This window comes from Silurus meridionalis, chromosome 25, assembly GCF_014805685.1.
Source record: "Silurus meridionalis isolate SWU-2019-XX chromosome 25, ASM1480568v1, whole genome shotgun sequence".
NCBI classification, from domain to species: Eukaryota; Metazoa; Chordata; class Actinopteri; order Siluriformes; family Siluridae; genus Silurus; species Silurus meridionalis.
In genome coordinates, this window is record NC_060908.1 from 6720832 (window position 1) to 6740556 (window position 19725).

Below are 19725 nucleotides of genomic sequence, written 5' to 3' on the forward strand. Positions count from 1 at the left end.
TCCCACAAAAAACTGGACTCATCCAAACTGCTCTTACAGAACATTTGGTTAATCCCCTGTACTCCCTCACAAAATGCGACCAATTTCACATATTCCCAAAGAAATTTAACAAATTTTACACACTTGCACAGAAAACTAAACGTATCCCAGACATATGAACAATTTCACACACGTTCACATAAAACTGGACTAATTTCTGACAGAAAGTTCAACTAACTTCACCTGTTCTCACAGAAAATTACAAATAAAAATATTTGACTGATCCCTCAAAAATACTTGTATGTACTTCGTGCAATATTTTCTAACCAACTTTTTTGTAAACAAATGACTTAAATCACATCTCCTGCGATAAATCGGTTACTGAATAACCATAAATGATGAATCCATAAAACCTTTGAACAAAATTGCAAACTAATGTACACTTCATATCCTAATTTCTTTTTTAGATTTGTTCTTCTTGTGTGTTGTGTACATGTTTTAAGAAGTGTGCAAGCAATTATAAGTCTTGTTATAAGCATTTCATTGTATACTTGTTTTTAATTAGTGTAAGTGTTACAGTAAATACTTAGTAATGTGATGCAGAGGTGGGAAGTAATGAAGTACAAATACTTTGTACTTAAGTAGATTTTTCTGGTATCAGTACTTTACTTCACTATTTATTTTCACTCATTTAATTTTACTTTAGTTTTAATCTATTCGGTGATATAATCAATATTTGTTCTTCTCAATGTGCAGCACAAAAATAAATCCGTGCAATGACAAGAAATATGTAGAAGTGTTGTAAGAGTTCAGATACTTATGTTTTTATAGACTCTGGTAAAAGTTGAAGTACTGACTACACGTTTTAACTCAAGTGAAAGTAAAGAAGTTTGGGCTCTGACATGTAGCTAAGAAAAAAGTAGCAATAACAACCAGTGTTTTGGTCTCACGCTGGTAACTGAACCTCACATCATATTAATATATTAATACAAACGAATTCCAAATTTCGCTATCTAATGAATGTATCGAGGCTGAACATCCACCATCTAGAACACAAGCAGAGAAGAGATGATGATGATAATGATGATGATCAGGTGATCAGGAACGTCTCTGGTCTCAGTCATGTTTACATCACTGACTCCCTCTGTCTCATCCATGTTAACCCCAATAAAACTAATGAAGTACAAATACTTTGTTACTGTATTTAAGTAGATTTTTCTGGTATCAGTTCACCGCCTACTTTTGCCATCTTTGACTCGATGATAAACATTACACGATCCATTCCAAATAAAGGGAAAGGGGTAAATATGAACTGACGCCCTTTTCAAGATGGCGGAGCGCTCGCCGTTAGCCTTACTAGCGCACGCGGGTGGTAACCACGTGACCACGTGACACGTGAAAGATAGCGGAAGTGAGGGAGAAACGCACAGTTCAGCTGGAGAGGAGCTTCTGCTCACTGCACAAAGTGGTAACAATGTGGCTGTTAAATGTTGTATGTCTTGCTGCTGTGTGGAAATTGGGCGAGTCGGTGGATGGCGGGATGCTCTTCCCTCAGGAGTCTCTTTCGCGGGAGGTGAAGGAGATCAACGGACTGTGGAGCTTCAGAGCTGATTTCTCTCCCAACAGGAACCAGGGCTTCGACCAGTTCTGGTTTAAACGCCCGCTAGCTGAGGTACATAAATTACTGACACACAACCATTACACAACTGTCACACAACACCCGCTCTGTCACAGACCTGACGCACAACACTGACACAACCCTGTCACACTACACTAATGCACAACCATCACACAACACTAATGTACAACTGACACACGACCCTGTTACATGACACTAATTCATAACCATCACACAACTCTGTCACACAACACTGTCGCACAGAACTGATGCACAACACTTGACACACAACCCTGTCACTAATGCACAACCATCACACAACCCTGTCACACAACACTAATGTACAACTGACACACGACCCTGTTACATGACACTAATTCACAACCATCACACAACTCTGTCACACAACACTGTCGCACAGAACTGATGCACAACACTTGACACACAACCCTGTCACTAATGCACAACCATTACACAACCCTGTCACACAATCCTGTCACACACCACTAATGCACAACCATCACACAACACCCACTCTCGCACAGAACTGACGCACAACACTAATGCACATCCAGTACACAAACCTGACACACAACTCTGACGCACAACCCTGTCACACACTGTTTATTACTCATATAAAGGAGGCAGTGCAAATGAATGGAGTAAATTATGTGACTAAATATTATATCATGATACTTTAAGATATCAGGATCTACAGTATCATGATATAATATTTAGTCACATCAGACAGTCTCCAGCCCTGTTATGAATTAATCAGAATGATTGAGGATTTTTGAAAATCAAACATTTTTCACATCATTTTTTAGAACCTGAGTGCTTTTGACCCGAAAATGTGCCATGTGGAACAAAGTGGTACAATTTGAACAGCTAACTGTGCACTAGGGTTCTGCCACCACACACCATTTTTATTTAAAACATTGTGGAATCTCAATCAGACAAGTTGGTTCCTGTTATCCTTTGTGTTGTAGCTCACACTTTCTCACTTCCTTCCTTCCTTCCTTCCTCTCACACACTTTGTATGCAAAAGAATGAAAAAAGCAGAAGAATTCTCTGAAGACCATCCTGTGGAGGAAAACTCGCTGAGTGTTACAAAGTAACACAGACACTAGAGACACCTTCAAAAATGTTAAATACTCTATATGGACAAAAGTTTGTGGACACCTGACCAAAAGATTCATATCTTATTTTTTTAATATCCAATTCCACATTTAGTCCCCATTTGGTGTTATAATAACTCCACTCTTCTGGGAAGATGTTCGACTAGATTTTGGAGTGTGCTTTTGGAAATGTATGCTGATTCAGCCACAAGGGTGTTAATAAAGTCAGGCCTTGATGTAGGGTGAGGAGACCTGGGGTGCAGCCAGTGTTCCAATTTATCCCAAAGGGTGTTCAGTAGGATTGAGGTCAGAGCTGATCATCTCGCGGCATCCAGAGGTTGCGCCAACTCCAGTCGTGTCCCACCTCATGAAGATTATGGACCTTCAAAGAGTAGACGCCGACACTGCAAACATCCCGAACCATCTAGAGACGTACCAGTGCTATTTGGATTCCACTTCATGCAGAGTCTTGACATTGGATTCTTTGAACTTTTAAAAGCATGGAGAAGATGGTGTTGGATCTATGATGATCTCAAATGTTGAGCTATTTTATGAGTTGCTCAGTAGCTCCTGGTTCCACAACATCAACTGACTGTATAAGACTGTAGAAAGGACATGACTCATAATCACACACTCCAGTGCTCATGTTAGTTCTCACTCTCGGGTGTTTTGTATTGTTTAAAGACTATAATCACACTCTTGATATCACACAAATAAGGATGGGTTCCCCTTTTGAGTTGGGTTCCTCTCAAGGTTTCTTCTTTGTACCATCTAAGGGAGTTGCCACAGTCACCCCAGGCTGCTCATCAGTTATAAACATAAAAAAAAATGTGTTCTTGCGTTCTGTAAAGCTGCTTTAAAACAATATCCACTGTGAAAAGCACTAAAGAAATAAACTTGAACTTGAGCTCTATAGCAGGAGCTCTTCCACTCCAACCCTTGTAAACAATAACTTAATGGACGTCACTTTGCACATAGGAACATACACCCAAAGACATCCTCTACTATTGTGTGTCTCCAACTTTTTGGTATGAATTTGGGCACAAACCTCATATTGCTGGAAAAAGTCAGGTGTCCCAATACTTTTTTTTTTTTTCCTTTTTATTTATTGTGTTTAAATGCAAGCAAATTTGTGATATTAGTGTGAAACCTTACATTAAGTAGACATGTGAAATACTGAAATGTGTTTAAATGTTTCTAAAAAAAAAAATATTTGTAACAAGTTGTTAAAATTGTTTTAATGGAAAATGATAAGGAAGTATTGTATTAGCGATTTTATACATTTCTCTTTTGTCAAACAATCAAAAATTTTGTTGAATCTATCAATTTTTAGCCTTAGATTTTATGGCGTGTCTTACAAGTCCCTGTGAGTTTCTGTAGAAATTATTTGAACCACTTGTATGAAACCAATGCATGTATATTAAATTGTATAAATCTGACCATGCCATTCCAGCCTTCATTGTAAAATTGGTTAAAGGAATCCACTGAAAATGTTTAACCTGAGCATAGACTTTAACAAACCTGTCCCATTCATCATCTATGTGTCTGTGCATGTGTCCAACTCCAGTCTGGTCTGGTCATCGACATGCCAGTACCCTCCAGCTTCAACGACATAACACAGAACCCTAACCTGAGAGATTTCATCGGCTGGGTGTGGTACGAGAAGGAGGCATGGATCCCTCAGCACTGGCTTCAGAACAAGGACACAAGGATTATGCTGAGAGTTGGAAGCGCTCACTACTATGCAGTGGTTGTAAGTTTATAAAGTATTGATACAGTTTTTAAAATCAGTGTCTAACATATATGATGAAGTCTCTGTAGGATGCTTGTTGTTACACTTCATTTATTCGCCCTTTTTATATGCGGAACAACAAACACGAGGATGCAGATGTGAGTGCCGCCAGAGGGCAGCAAAGCTCATGAAATGTGGTTTAATTTTTTTCTTTAAATTGGGATCTAAAAAAAAAAGGGTATTTTACTTATGTGCATTGATTCTAATTTCCCCGTGGAACAAGAGATGGTCAGATGAGTTTCTGAAGTCTGGTTAGAAGAAATAGCTTGCTTTTTTTTTTTTTTTTTGTTAGAAAGAAAATCTTAATTTTTCATGCAATATTGTGCTCAATATAAAAAAAAACACCTATCATATATATTGCGAAGGGTGATAATTATGGAATTGTAACCAAAATTTTTATCAAACAGAGGGTGTTTATTACAGTGAAGCTTAATGAAATATTCATGCCAAATATAAGAAAAATGGCAGCACATGCGAATCAGGAAACCAGTTCTAGTTTGTTTTTATGTTTAAAAAATACAGCCAGCAGTCTGATTGATTTACAGGTTCCTCACTTTAAATGTGCAATAAATAAGATTTATGATCCATGTTGCCAGTGGGTGAACGGAGTCCAGGTGATGGAGCATGAGGGCGGCCATCTTCCCTTTGAAGCGAATATTACTGATGTGATCCGGATGGACGCGACTATGCCGTTTCGCATCACCATCGCTGTTAATAACACCCTGGACCTGCACACTCTTCCACCGGGAACCATCCAGTACATGAACGATCCTACCAAGTAAGAGCTGTTTCAGAGCCCTGGGTGTGCAGACATTATATATAATAGAATATCATAGACAGAACTTTACCAATGTGTCCTAATATAGAACAAGATTGGTTTACTGATGCTCTCTGAATTTGATATAAATGTAATTATAATCTAGAATTATATATTTTTTTAAGTTTGTAGTTGTATTTATTGTTTTGGAGCATTTGCAATACAAGTAATTTTGTGTTATATATATTTGTAACAGCTTTAACAGTTTTTAGTTTTTTTTTTCTTTTTTTCTTCTTAAAAATGGCAAAAAAAAAGCACAAAGTTCTCTGTCCTGAAGCTTTTTTTTTTTTTAAGCAAAACCTCACATTGGAGAGTTTAAAGAAATGTGTTCTTATTAACAATTTGTACTTATTTATTTATTGCAACAATATAGTCTGCCTTGCAAGTGCTTGTGAATGAGCAGTTACTGTAGAACCAATATCTTGGAATACATGCATTAATATAAACTGGTGATTGAAATTGCAGAGCTGCTGATGCAGATATCAACACCTTCTGATCAGACAGATTTGTTAATAGTGCCATGGTTCTAACAATATGCAAATTCAGCCCTGGCTCCGCCCCTTCATGTAAAACGTGTCTATAGATCTGTGCTTAGGTTTTTTTTAGCTTGAGAACATCATCTGGGTATTAGTAGCACTATCAGTCTCTCCTTTTTCAGCATGGAAGCACACAAACTTTTTTTTTTGTATTTAATCCAGATATCCTAAAAATTACTTCATTCAAAACACCAACTTCGATTTCTTTAACTACGCGGGAATACATCGATCCGTGGTATTGTACACAACTCCAAAGGCGTACATCGATGACATCACTGTGACTACTTCCTTCTCAGATAGCACTGGTTAGTGATAACATTTTTGTCTTTATGTGTCTATTTTTGGCTTTTTCTATAGTTTCATTGTTTTAATTTTATTTAATCTTGTCTTTAAAAAAAACTCAGCTCGTATACACAGAATTAGATGTTTGTTTGTTTGTAGGCATAGTGAATTATAACGTGACCCCCAGGGGCAGTGCCAAGCCATTTGTAAAGGTCACGATCATGGATAAAGATGGACGATGTGTGGCCACTTCTAATGGAACCCTTGGAGTTCTCAAAGTGCCTGAAGTCAATCTGTGGTGGCCTTATCTGATGCACCAGAACCCAGGATATCTTTACTCTATGGAGGTATAATTGTGGTAATTTGCATATGGGAATGAACCACATATTCTAAACCCCATATTGACTTTTAGCATTTAAATATTTAAAATAAAAAACGATAAGGATAAAAAAATTTTGGATTTAGATTCTCCTTTCTCTTGTAAGTTACTCACAAAACAATGAACTAGAGATTCCTGCACAATATGCTAATAATCATTTTAGTAAGCTGGATAAAACCCACACCAGCAGATCAACGGGCTGAAATTTGAAGAAATTATAGGACATCTCACATCTCGAAAAGCAACCATGAGTACACTAAACAACCTTTTAACACATCAATAACCAAGTGTACAGCGAATGGGGAAAAATGGTTGGGAAATGCTGTTTTGGTGAATATTGTTCGATTTTACTTTTAGATGTTTGACATGGATTAACTGCATTCACACAGGTTCAGCTCACAGCGGAAAGTGGCGTTGTGGATTACTATAGGCTGCCTGTGGGTATTCGTACCGTCAGTGTCACCAGCACACAGTTTCTCATCAACAACAAACCCTTCTACTTCCACGGAGTCAACAAACACGAGGATGCAGATGTGAGTGCCGCCAGAGGGCAGCAAAGCTCCTGAAATGTGGTTTACAGCGGTTTCTTTTGTTTTAAGCCTGTCTAGAACCACTATCATTTAATCATATCTTATGAATTGGTTAATTGGGTTTCTGATTGGTTGATGTTATGCTATTATAGGTAAGAAAATTTTCAGAGAAAGGAAGTTTCTTCTCTCTCTTATTTTTCGAACTTTTAAGGGTTATGGCGTTTCGTTTTTGGGGTGGGTGAACAGGGCTTTTTCTATCAGTAAGAAAATTTGAATAAATAGTTTCCCAAAATTTTAAAAATGAATGCTCCAGCAGATTTTGAAACATCTATCTAGCTCATCTATAGCGTATGATTGGCAGCAAGTTTTCTAACCATGTCGCACTAGATCCTGTAAAAACACTGCACTGAGGTTCTGCTTTTTTCGTATATGCTCCCATGTTTATTAAATTAATGAGCCACAATTGCACTAATGCAATTTTTGTATGTGGTGATTATACAGTAAATATATTTCGTCCTGTGCTGTAGATACGAGGGAAGGGCTTCGACTGGCCGCTCATCGTGAAAGATTTTAACCTGATGAAGTGGATGGGTGCAAACTCGTTCCGTACTAGTCACTACCCGTATGCTGAGGAGATCCTGCAGATGGCCGACCGCCACGGTATCGTGATTATAGACGAGTGCCCCGGAGTGGGTATCAAAGACATGTAAGTTATATAATAAGAATGTCTTGTGTATAAATAACACACCAGTTGTGGTCCACAGTTGCTTTATTAATTATTTACGCACTTCCTCTTTAGACGCAGCTTTGATAACAATTCGCTGGCCCATCACCTTGTCGTCATGAAGGAGCTGGTGAGGCGGGATAAGAACCACCCCTCTGTGGTCATGTGGTCTGTAGCCAATGAGCCGGCATCCGAGATGCCACCAGCAGGCTTCTATTTCAAGTATGAATTATTAAATGTCCCCACATTTACACTTTCGCTTGATCAAAAGTATTTGCCTTCAAATGTACCTAAGTATCCAAAGTACTATGATTTATTATGGCTATAATGTTCCTATTAGTCAATTTTTTTTTTTTACTTTTTACAAGACTTTCGCTTAAAAGACTCTTTTGCTCTTAACACACCAATCTAATAATAGAATGATATTAATGAGTCAAACACTTAATTATATTAATTAAAATGATCATGCGCCCAAAAAATGAAAATAATTCACAAATAAGGTCACGGGTGTTGCGGCGAGTTCGAATTAGGAGTTTCTTCCATCATTTATTCATCTCAAAATGTTCTGCTAGCTGCTGAACTGTATGTTGGTGATAGGTCGATACCATGAAGCGTCAATCAAAACAAGTATAAAACACTGATTTACACTGATCGGTGGATTGCTGCGTGTTTGACCAGTTACGTTTTTATCCGCTCATAAATAAAAAGGAATGACTGATTTTGCAAAATGTAGTCGAGTAAAAAGTACGATGTTTGATTTTAAAATGCAGTGAAGTTAAAGTAAAAGTCTCCCTGAACATAAAAACTTCTTAAGTACAGTAACAAATTACCGTATTTTTCGGACAACAGGCCACTACTTTTTTCCACGTTTTGAACCCCGCGGCTTAAACAACGAACCGGCAAATTTATGGATTTTTCCTGGGGTTTTTTCCCGGTTTCACAAACTTCAAGCCAAAAAACTGAGCGACATAACATTAGACCAATTACATTTCCGAAAGGAAACGAAAAAACGCACATTACCTGTGTTCTGAGCTGCACGGCATCGGGAGAAAAAACTTCCTTGGTAGGCTACTGTTTAGATACAAGCCGTTGTAACGTGTTGAGTCTGGGTCATGGGAGAGCTCGCTAACTCCAGTTGCAACAGAAATCATATAAGCACAGACAGGTTTCCAAAACTCGTGCTTTTTAATTTTCTTGGCAACAGCGTTACCGTTTAGTAAAGAAACTTAGAAATGAGCATCAGAAATTAATAAGGACATAATCCTTGGTCATGCAGTAATACCGGGAAAAATGCGGCGGCAGGCTGTTCCCAAAATACTGCTCTGCTCTTAAAGCAGCCACAACATATTTCACCCATTACACCATGTAACAGACACTGTCTTTCATTAAAGCCTGTGTAAAGTTTATTAGTTTCAGTGTAGACAGTGGGTTCAGCTTATATAAGGGGGCACGTAATAGTCCGGAAATTACGGTACATTTACCTTGTTACTGTGCACCACTGATGACAAAAATTCCAGTTGCTTAATAGACCTTTGCAAGTCAGTATTAGTTTAGTATAACAGTTATGATGTAATGTATTATAATAACTAGGGAGATTTTATAAAAAAAAAAAAATTTTTTTAAATACTTGCAAAGATGTATCTTTACCAATTATACAATGAATTGTAAAGCATAGTAATGATTTTTGTCTAATTTGTTGACTTCAATATAAGTTGTAGCCTGAACTTTGCCTACAACACCGTTCTTCTGTCGTGAAGTGTACAAACTGCAGAGGGAGACTAGTGACTAGAACTTACGAAAGAATAATGTTCAGCAGTTTTGTAATATTTATTCAGGTGTGTCTTTGTGCATACAATATTCTTTACATTCACATAACTACTGGAGTTAAAAGCGTCCTATTTTAGAGCTTCTTGTCGTACACGTGTGTGTGTGTGTGTGTGACTGCGAGGTGTGTGTAGACAGTTCAGGTTGAGTAAATACAGGAATGCATCAAGGAAAGACTCCCACAAAACACTGAACATACCTTCCTACAAGCATCAAATTCAGAAATGTAATGAACGAACGTCATGTTATTTGCTCAAATGAATGCTTCCTACTTTGATCTGCATCTGGTAGTTGGAGAAACTGCTTTATATACAGAGTTCAATGTTCACTTCTTTCTTTTCAGGAAAAGACTCAAAATGAGAAAAACGTCTGTTGTATTCATTGCATGATATTTTTTCCTGATGAAACTAACTTTAACCCAACGCTAGGCTTACTATCAGTGTCTGAGTAAAGTCATTTTCATTTCTCTCTGCAGGCAGCTAATAACGTACACAAAATCTTTGGATCCGACACGTCTGGTGACCTTCATCACAGACAGTAACTATGCCAGAGACTTAGGAGTGAGTCTGTTTTCTTACTCATAATTTCACATCTATTCAAGCTTCTCTCGTTCTCCAAAGTCAATTATATGAATTATTATTGAATTGAATATGAAAACTACAAAGGTCAAACATAGACCATGGAGTCAGTGCATTCAGTCCAAATTGCATAAGACCTGTACACCGACCAGGCATCATTTTATGACCACCTGACTAATGTTGTGTCGGTCCCCCTTTCGCTTTCAAAACAGTCCTGACCTGTCGAGCATTAACAGCATTAACTACTTCAGCAGTTTGAGCTACAGGAGCTCGTCTGTTGGATTGAACCACACGGACCAGCCTTCGCTCTCCAAGTGCATCAATGAGCCTCGTCCGCCCACGACCCTGTTGCCGGTTCACCACAGTTCCTTCCTTGGAGCTGAAGTTTTGGAGAGACTCTGACCCAGTCGTCTAGACATTACAATCCAGGCCCTTGTGAAACTCACTCATGATTACGCTTTCCCAATTTTCCTGCTTCTAACACATCAACTATGCGGAGAAAATGTTTACTTGCTGCCTGATAGACCCCACACATTAACAGATGCCACAACGAAGAGATAATCAGTGTTATTCGCGTCACCGGTCATAATGTTATAACTTCACAATGTAACACCTGATCGGTGTATAGTCACTGTCTTTGGAACACCATCCTGATTTTAAGTAGGACTACTTTCAGAAGAATCAGATTCAAGGTGCTAGTTTCAGATTCAAGGTGGGGTTTTTTTTGTTTTTAAGTAAAATTTTAAAAAGTGTGCTATAAATTCTCCCAACAGAGTTTTACGCTGATAGTATTCAAAGCTAGTGAACCAGTGTTGATCTATTCATTGACAGATTGAGTCTTCAAAGCACTTTTGTCAATCGCTCTGGATAAGGGCGTCTGCTAAATGCCATGTATGTAAATTGAGATCCATCAAACCAGTCGCTATTTTCAACAACAGTCGCATTTTGATCAACTGCACACAGTTGCATTGCAACAGTTGCATGCGATTCCTGGTGATGAATGGAACCTGATGGGATCCTATTGTTGTAGCCCGTTCACGTCAAGGTTTGATTTGGTGCATGTTATGAGAGGCTTGATTTGAATGAGTGGTTATTTGAGCTACTGTGGCATTCATGTCCACTTGAACCATTTTGTCAGTCGTTCTAACAGTCGTTAAGGCTCGGAGTGGTTTTCCGCACCACCCTAGTTGGTTTCTGCAACACCCCAGACCAGTCTGTCTGGCACCAACAGTCACATCAGTCACTGAGATCACATTACTTCCTCATTCTAGAAATTGATTCGAGTGATGAACATCACTGCTGCAACATGGTTAGATAATGGTAGATAGGAGTCGATTTAGCACACGCAAAGGTGTTCCTAATTAACGAACGCTACACATTATGCCTACTGATACTATCAATAAGTTTGTTTTAGTTTTGTTTGCTGATTCACTTCCTCATGCCAAAGTTAACCAAATATGCAATGGCATACTTCAGGCATCAGGTCTGTCAGCACAATTTCTCACAGCCAACTTTAAGAACTCAGCCTGAACCTCTCAAACTCTAATAAGTAAATTATTTGGTTAGATTGGTTAGAAAAGGGGCACGTTTTTGGAGTTTTTCGATTAATATCTAATATTTTTCCGACGTATTTTCTAAATTCACAATTTATCAGCGACTCAGCATTTTAAAACTGCTGACGTCTTGCGGTATTGTCAAGACAGCACACTTGCAACATTTTCACTATTATCAGTCAATGGTGTCGTATATCAGCGTTTTCAGCAAGGAGAAACCAGAGCAAACATTAACGTACCTAGGTTTCTCAGGCTTTAGCTTCTGGGTCATTTCTAGAATATACTACATTACCAGGTCTCTGGTGGAACATGCGCCAAAAATGGTGCTTTTCTTTAAATTGAGTAGTGTATTTAGAAAAATGTAATGTTTTTATTTTATTCGTTAGATAAAGGGTTCAATCAAGTGATTATAGTATAATTGAATGGAACGCTGAATAGAATTGGTTTACTCTAAAACGAAATACAACTTGATTGAAACCTCATAAAAAATTTCAATGTTTTTGTTGTTGGGATTCTGATAAAGCTACGACTATCCACTACTGGGAGCCGATGAACAACAAAAATTGTCTTTTCACCATGTTTTAAAGTCACAGTCAAACTAGCCAATCATGAGCTCATGTATATAATTGCAGGTTCAGGAGAAAATGTGGTGGGAAAAATCTTTTAAATCCACATTTTAAATCTACATTATAAATTGGTGTGGTTTAGTGAATATACTATTCAGAAAAAAAGTTGTTAAGGTGCCATAAGATAATAGTAAGTCTTTGGGAGCATATAGTGTTAAAATGGCTTTAGATTATTTGCAGTATAATTCCTAGTAACACTACAATGCAAACAACTGTGCAAGACTGAACCGTGAGTGAGCAAAAGTACACGTTTTTAGCCTGTACTGCATTTCCTCAGGCTCCCTACGTGGATGTGATCTGCGTGAACAGTTACTTCTCTTGGTACCATGACCCTGGGCATCTGGAGGTCATCTCCATCCAGCTGCACACTCAGTTTGACGACTGGTACGGCAAATACAAGAAGCCGATCATACAGAGCGAGTACGGGGCAGATGCTGTAGCCGGACTACATAATGTAAGTAATAAATTTTTCATCAAAGATGTTAAGTGTGCCGTGGAAAAAAGCTTTCATATGGTGACAACTTACTTCTACATGTAACAAAGTTCCAGCATTTCAAAGTCTGGGGACTTCCAAAAGCAAGAAAACTGTATTGAAAAATTCTGCATGTACCGGTATACTTAAACTTGGCTAGCAAAATGTAGACATATTTAGTTTGACACAAAAATATAAAAAAATCTACATTTCGGAAAAGAAAAAAAAATACAGGTTTTAGTTACAACAACAGCATAACCTGACAGGTTTTCTGAGAACGCTGAACGAAAATCTGGATTTCTTCCAAGTGTCTTTGTGACTGCAGTGAACCCCTGGAACTCACAGGGGTTACGCACTTCCGCAGCCCCATGGTACCTTAGTGAATTCATCTAGACATTGTCACCTTAGAAACGCAATAGTGTACAGGGTTTGAGCATATACACAGTTTAAAATGTTATTCCGAACGTTCCTGAACATTCGGTCCCGCTGCGGATTCCCGCCAATTTTGAGATACTTGCTGTTAGTTAGGTTCCAAATGAGAACCCGCAAATTTTCCGAGCCGCAAGTTCCATACCGCGAATTATTAGGGGGTTGACTGTATTGTTAAAAGTACAAGGCAAATAAAAATGCTTTTTATTACTGACTGCCCACCAGCCAACCGTATACCTGTTTATTCATGCAGCTGATCAGTCAGTCATATGGCAGCCGTACAATCAGTTAATGTTCACATCAAACATCAAAATGATGTGGGGGGGAGGGGAGACTTTTTGACCTTGACTGTGGCTCAGAAATTTGTATAATAAGTGGGATGATTTGAGTATTTCAGATACAACTGATCTGGGATGTTCCTAATCTCTAGACTATTCAGAGAATGGTGGGAGAAAAAAAAAGCAATCAGTGAGCGGATGTTTGCCAGTGGAAATGCCTTGTTGATGAGAGAAGCCAGAGGAAAATGGGCTAATTGGTTTGAGTTGCCAGGGAGGATATAGTAACTAAATCACTCTTTGCAACCAGCAGAAAAGCATCCAAGGATGCAGAAATCAGCAAACAGTATATTCTATATTCTAGTATATTATGAAGGGGTGTGCGATATTTACAAAAAAAATTATATCTTTTTTTTGGGGGGGGGGGATTTTATCATTGTGCTGGTACCGTGGACACCTGACTCCTAAAATGTTTGATATTCTTCATATTCTGTGTGATGGTTCACAGCAGTGACGGAGATTAATATTTTAAAATTCTTATCCTTTTATTTTCTGTGCGAGTCCTCTTTTGAGTCAAATTCTTACATTTAATCAGTTAATTAGAATGATAAGACATGTTGGCTGTTGCCAAGCAAATGAAATCAGTATCAACATAAATTTTTTTTTTTATTTCATAATTTATCATTTTTTTTCTGGACACTGTTGCATATAAAATTGCCTTGTACCAAAAGCCACGCTTTTTTCCAAATTCTCATCTTTAATTTGAATATTAACTGAAAAGTCTTAAACCTTTGGCTTGTATCTGTACGATATCATGCATCGTGCTGCTGCCGCATGATTGGCTGATTAGATACCTGCATGAATGTGCAGGTGTTCTGATTAAAATGGTTTCTGTATTAACTTTAAAATCACACTGGCCATACGTGCTTTTTGAACATCTTCCACATTTAGTCCCCATTTGCTATTATTACAACCTCCACTCTTATAGGTAGATGTTCCACTAGATTTTGGAGCGTACTTGTGGAGATTTGTGCTCATTCAGCCATAAGGACATTAGTAAAGCTGGGTGGTGATGTAGGGTGAGAAGGTCTGGGGTGCAGTCAGTGTTCCAATTCATTCAATAGGGTTGAGGTCAGAGCTCTATATCGGGCCACTCAAGATCTTCTATGCCAACACATGTAACCCATCTAATAATTGTGCACAAGGACATTGTGCTGCTGGAACAGGTTTGGGTCTCCTAGTTCAAGTGTCCTAATACGTTTGTTCATATAGTGTTCATATAGTGTATATCAAGTCACCACTCCAAATGCTATAAGGCTCGAGCTGGATTGTACCATTTGTACCTTCTGACGTATCCTTTTTTTTTCTTTCTATCCAGGATCCCCCTTTTATGTTTACCGAGGAGTACCAGAAAACCGTCCTGCAGAACTACCACACAGTGTTCGATCAGAAGAGGAAGGAGTTTGTCGTAGGAGAGCTTATCTGGAACTTTGCTGACTTCTTGACCGCTCAGGGTAAAAAAATGCACATGCATCCTTTTTTCTATTCATTATTAAGAACAGATTAGTGATTATCACTTCATAACACTTTGTACTCTGCCACTGCATTAAGACTGTTAGTGGACGCTGTGTTTGCGACAGTACATGGACTACTTCTTAATATAATTGCAACTTTAAATATCACGCTGGCCTGGATCTTTTTCTCAAGACGGAACAAGTCGAGTCTCACGCAGGCTTTTAAAGTACAAGTGGAGAATGTGCCTGGAGTATGAATGAGATTCTCAGCATGGTCAAACGAGTTTCACGGTTAGGATCTTAAGTGCCACGGTTTTTCGAAGGAACGTAATGGTAAATGTTGAAATGAGTGGAGTAATTGGAACAGTTTAGCAGCAGCATGAATCCCATAAGAGCGGTGTCACGCAGACAGCCAGCTCCAACACACACACACACACACACTGATTAATACTGGCAGCATTTTTGTATTATTACCTGGAGCTGGTGAATAAATGCTGTTTATAGCTGCAGAACCATAAAGAACAAAAACCTGTTCGAGAACATTCCTTAATTCCAGATTCTCAGGTCATTCTTAATGTTTAATGTTGAAAACTTGACAAGTGGTGGAATCTGTCAGAGACTAGATCCTATCAGGACTGGGATCCTGAGGGATGCATCAAATGTATAGTTAGAAAATTAGGTTTTTGCTTTTCTGCAATATAGGGGCCCAGTTTATTTTGCACTGATTTACATTATGATATTATGACTGGTGAAGTGAATAACACTGATTATCTCTTTATAGTGGCATCTGTTAGTGGGTGGGATCTATTAGGCAGCAAGTAAACATTTTGTCTTCAAAGTTGACATGTTAGAAGCAGGAAAATTGGGCGAGCGTAAGCATGAGTGAGTTTGACGAGGTCCGAATTGTGATGGCTAGACGACTGGGGCAGAGCGTCTGTCATCTGTCTGAGTGGGAGGGGCATTACTATCACTCTGTCAATCACAGCGACAGTAGCCAATCGATGAGCTCATATATGCAGAAGGGGCAGATACTTTCTTCCACTTGAGTTGTGTCCAGTGATCAGCCCAAACCAAAAACAACTAAATAAATGCTCATCTTGGGATTAAATAAAAAATAACAATAATACAGATCTGAACGTATTTAAAGCAGATACAGACAGTGCTGTTGTGTTGCACCACCTCATTAGCGATGGCAGCATGCCCCCGTGTTTGATTCCTTGGATAATCCTATTTTCTCATTCTGTCTCTCCAGGTGTCACTCGTGTGGTGGGCAACAAGAAGGGCATGTTCACCCGGCAGCGGCAACCCAAATCAGGAGCTTTCCTTCTGAAAGAGCGGTACTGGAGGATCGCCAATGAGACAGGTGTCCTGTCCACATGGGCCAAATACCCCTGCCTGTGAAACCTTCAGCCTGGCTGCCATGTTTCATGAGAGAGAGTGAGAGAGTGTGAGAGAGTGTGAGAGAGAGTGAGTAAGAGAGAGAGAGAGACTACAATTTTTTACTGTAAAAATGAGTTCAAATATGTTTGATTCAAAACAGTGCCTTATCCAAACCAGTTTTTGATCAGATTTCTGTCTTAATAATTCAGGGAAGATTTACATTTTTTCTTACCCACAAATGAGCAATTATCCCGCTCATTTTATCGAGCTTATATTGCCATGAATACCAGGATTTCGCAGGTGTATGAGGTGAACAGCTCTATTACAATACTACTACAGTGGCACTATTCTCAAGCTGCTTTGTACAAAAGTAGATACACTGCATTTTCTCCTCACTGCCTCTACAGCAACCAAAACCCCAGTTCAGTTTCCTCACCAAACATCGTTTTTTTTTTTTTACATTGATCAGACACCCAGCATTTCAGCTTCTCCCTTAATGTTTACGATTCACATTCGACTCGGTGGCCGTGTATCTTTTTATGGATAGAAACAGTGTTATTTCGTTTTGGGTTCCGAAGCATGATAGAAATCTGTTATGTCTTCAGGTTGTAATAAGCATTTCGAGCGTCTCTTTGTTTTCCCGACGTTCCAGGCATGACCTGCATTCCGGTCTTGTTTACGAACCCTCAAAACAGCTACTTCGGTTTAAAAAAAAAAACGAACAAATACAAACCTATAAACGTTTTTTTTTTTTTTTTATCGTTAGATTAGATTTCAATGTTGTGTGTAAGGATCATGTGCAGGAAAACTGGGGTTATTATCGATCATTAATTTCAATGGAACCTATAAATTACTGTACAGTAAATAACATCTGGGAAAAACTACTTAAATAGTAACCACATACTGTATACATTTGTTTAGACTATAAAGTCACACACATTTCGGACTAACAAGTGAAAAACCACTCTATACTGTATATCATTATGCTGGTTTACTAATGAGATACTTGATAAGCTCTTTGGCAGTGGGTTATAGATCATGATGAAGTGCTGAGTTGTTTTCAGTCTTTTAAATGGACCAGGATTAATGAGTAGACGATTGTGATTTTTATTTTTTTTTTATAAAATGACTGCATTTGTATCTCATTATTAATAGAAATCCTAAACTTGGACATGAAGTTGGCTTATCAAGGAAAGGGGGCAACCCATTTGTTAAGATGTTGGACTTTCAAATCCCAGCCCCATTAAGCTGCCACTGCTGGACTTTTGAACTAGGAACTTCCTTCAACTGCTCCATTGTATGCATGAGATAACTGTAAGAAGCTCTGGATAAGGGAGTCTGCCAAATGCCTGAATTGTAAATATGCTCAGCAGGAATGTTTGAGAAGTTACATATTTGGGGTCTCGTCAACTCTGAATTAATGGTTCACTACCACTTGGAAAATTGGTGCATTACTTCTATAAATGCACTTTATTACATGAATAATTCTATTTTTAATAGTATAAATATAGATGGACCAGTGGATGTTGATCACCCCAATGTGAACCAGGTTAGATTCCGTAGGCAAGGAACCAACCCTGCCATTGGGCCATTGCCCAAGCCAGTTTACTCTCAGAAGCCAATCCCACACCCAGTTAAAATGGGAGGTTTGTGTCCTCAAAGGCATCCGGCGTACAACCTGTGCCGAATTAAATCCGCGATCCGAAGATCTGCTGTGTAGAAACTTCTGACGGAAGCAGCCGTAGGAAAACACCATTAGATTTTGTTCCAAATGAATTCAACCACGATTCACATTAGGTTTTTTTTTTGTTTGTTTTGGGTTTTTTTTTTCGATTTCATTTGGTTTTAATTTGCCTTTGAATTGAATGTAAACTAATTTTTTACAACTATTTTCAATCGAATAAACAGCAATTTTCGATATGTGAGTTGTAACCTTTTGTTTTTCAGTATTGTGTATTGCCAATGATGGTATCATATCAGCTAGATATCAGCCAGTTGAGATGCAAATGTTTGCATCTCTCATGAATTCCAGGTGAAATAAGAAAAATTCTACACAATTTTCTAGTTTCCAAATAGCAAACTCCAAAAAATTTTTTAAAAAAAGTACATTTATTGTGTCTACAATATAGAAATATATTTAAACCTGGCAAATGGTAGATGCAAGTTATTTATTTCAGCACTTTAATACTGAGAAAAGGGAATGATTTTACTACCATCATAAGATTTTTACTTTACTTATTGTGATATAAATGTCAAATAATCAACAATGAATTAAAAAATAAAACAATTAAGGGATTGTTCTCTGCTGCAATGAGCCCTCTGTCCAATCACATTGTTTTAATCGTGTGCTGCGATTTAATTAACATTTAATAAAGCATTCACTTTATTTTAGTAAACAAATCGCAAACTGCAGCATCGTTTCTTAAATCAGAAGCATCACCGGGTATTTATCAAAGAGGACCGTTTTTGGATTTTACACGGGAGGAGTTTATTTTAGATCGTCTGATAATTACTGATCAAAAGAGAGTCGGAAGAGAAGCAAAAGCTGAGGGAATGTTTTAATGGTAGACCAGTTCCACACAGACACTGTTTGGTTTGAACTTCTATTTCGTTCACAAACATTTTGATCAGTGTTTTCGAAATGCTTAGTTTTCTTTCCTGTACTGTCATATTTAATTCCCTGGAACGTCTCTTTTGTGTCTTTCCCTTTTTTGATTTGAAAACATCCTTTTTGTACAAAATGTTTCCTAGAGAATGTTTTCCTACGAATTCTAAAATCCACACCATCCATCACTTTCATCCTTTTAATTATGTAAGAAAGTTAGGATTCTATTCACCATTTTCTCCATCATGTCTCTGGAGGTTGGACGTGCCTGCCAGTGAATCCAACAGATCATAACTTCCAAAACCCAGTTATATCGGAGACCCTTCATAAACACGGACATGGTTTCTAAATGTTTGTTCTGAAACACAAACAAAAGGGAATATGAGGGTAAAATGTTTAAAAGCAGCCATTTTGTTTGTAAAAGATGCATGTGGGCAGGAAGAGGGTGTGCTGTATATGGTTTGAGACGACAGGGTGAATCCTCACCCAGAGGAGAACATAATACTACATGTCGAGGGAACATTATAAGCTTTCTTATTTGCCCCACAGGAAGGCTTGCTCAATTCTGCCACCTCTCTTTGCATAAGCCACGACTGCACGGTTGGTCTAATCTCCTGAAGGACAAACTGAAGGCACTTTTATTGAAGGAGAAGCCAGATGCAACTTTCTCATTGTCGGAGCGTAACCACGGTAA

At 38.3% G+C, this 19725-nt stretch overlaps 1 protein-coding gene across 2 annotated transcripts; it reads left to right on the forward strand.

Annotated features, from left to right (window-relative positions):
- Positions 1 to 1370: 1370 nt before the first annotated feature.
- On the forward strand, positions 1371 to 18346 carry gusb (glucuronidase, beta). Of its 2 annotated transcripts, XM_046838724.1 has the most exons (13): positions 1371 to 1651; positions 4283 to 4468; positions 5104 to 5285; positions 6023 to 6165; positions 6302 to 6489; positions 6911 to 7054; positions 7579 to 7757; positions 7851 to 7997; positions 10075 to 10159; positions 12634 to 12810; positions 14911 to 15046; positions 16299 to 16475; positions 17582 to 18346. In XM_046838724.1, the coding sequence occupies exons 1-12, from the start codon at positions 1454 to 1456 to the stop codon at positions 16445 to 16447; spliced, it is 1914 nt and encodes a 637-aa protein (XP_046694680.1). In that variant the 5' UTR covers positions 1371 to 1453; the 3' UTR covers positions 16448 to 16475; positions 17582 to 18346. The 2 variants fall into 2 exon arrangements, with proteins under 2 accessions (XP_046694680.1, XP_046694679.1); XM_046838723.1 differs by having other exon boundaries at positions 16299 to 18346.
- Positions 18347 to 19725: the final 1379 nt, after the last annotated feature.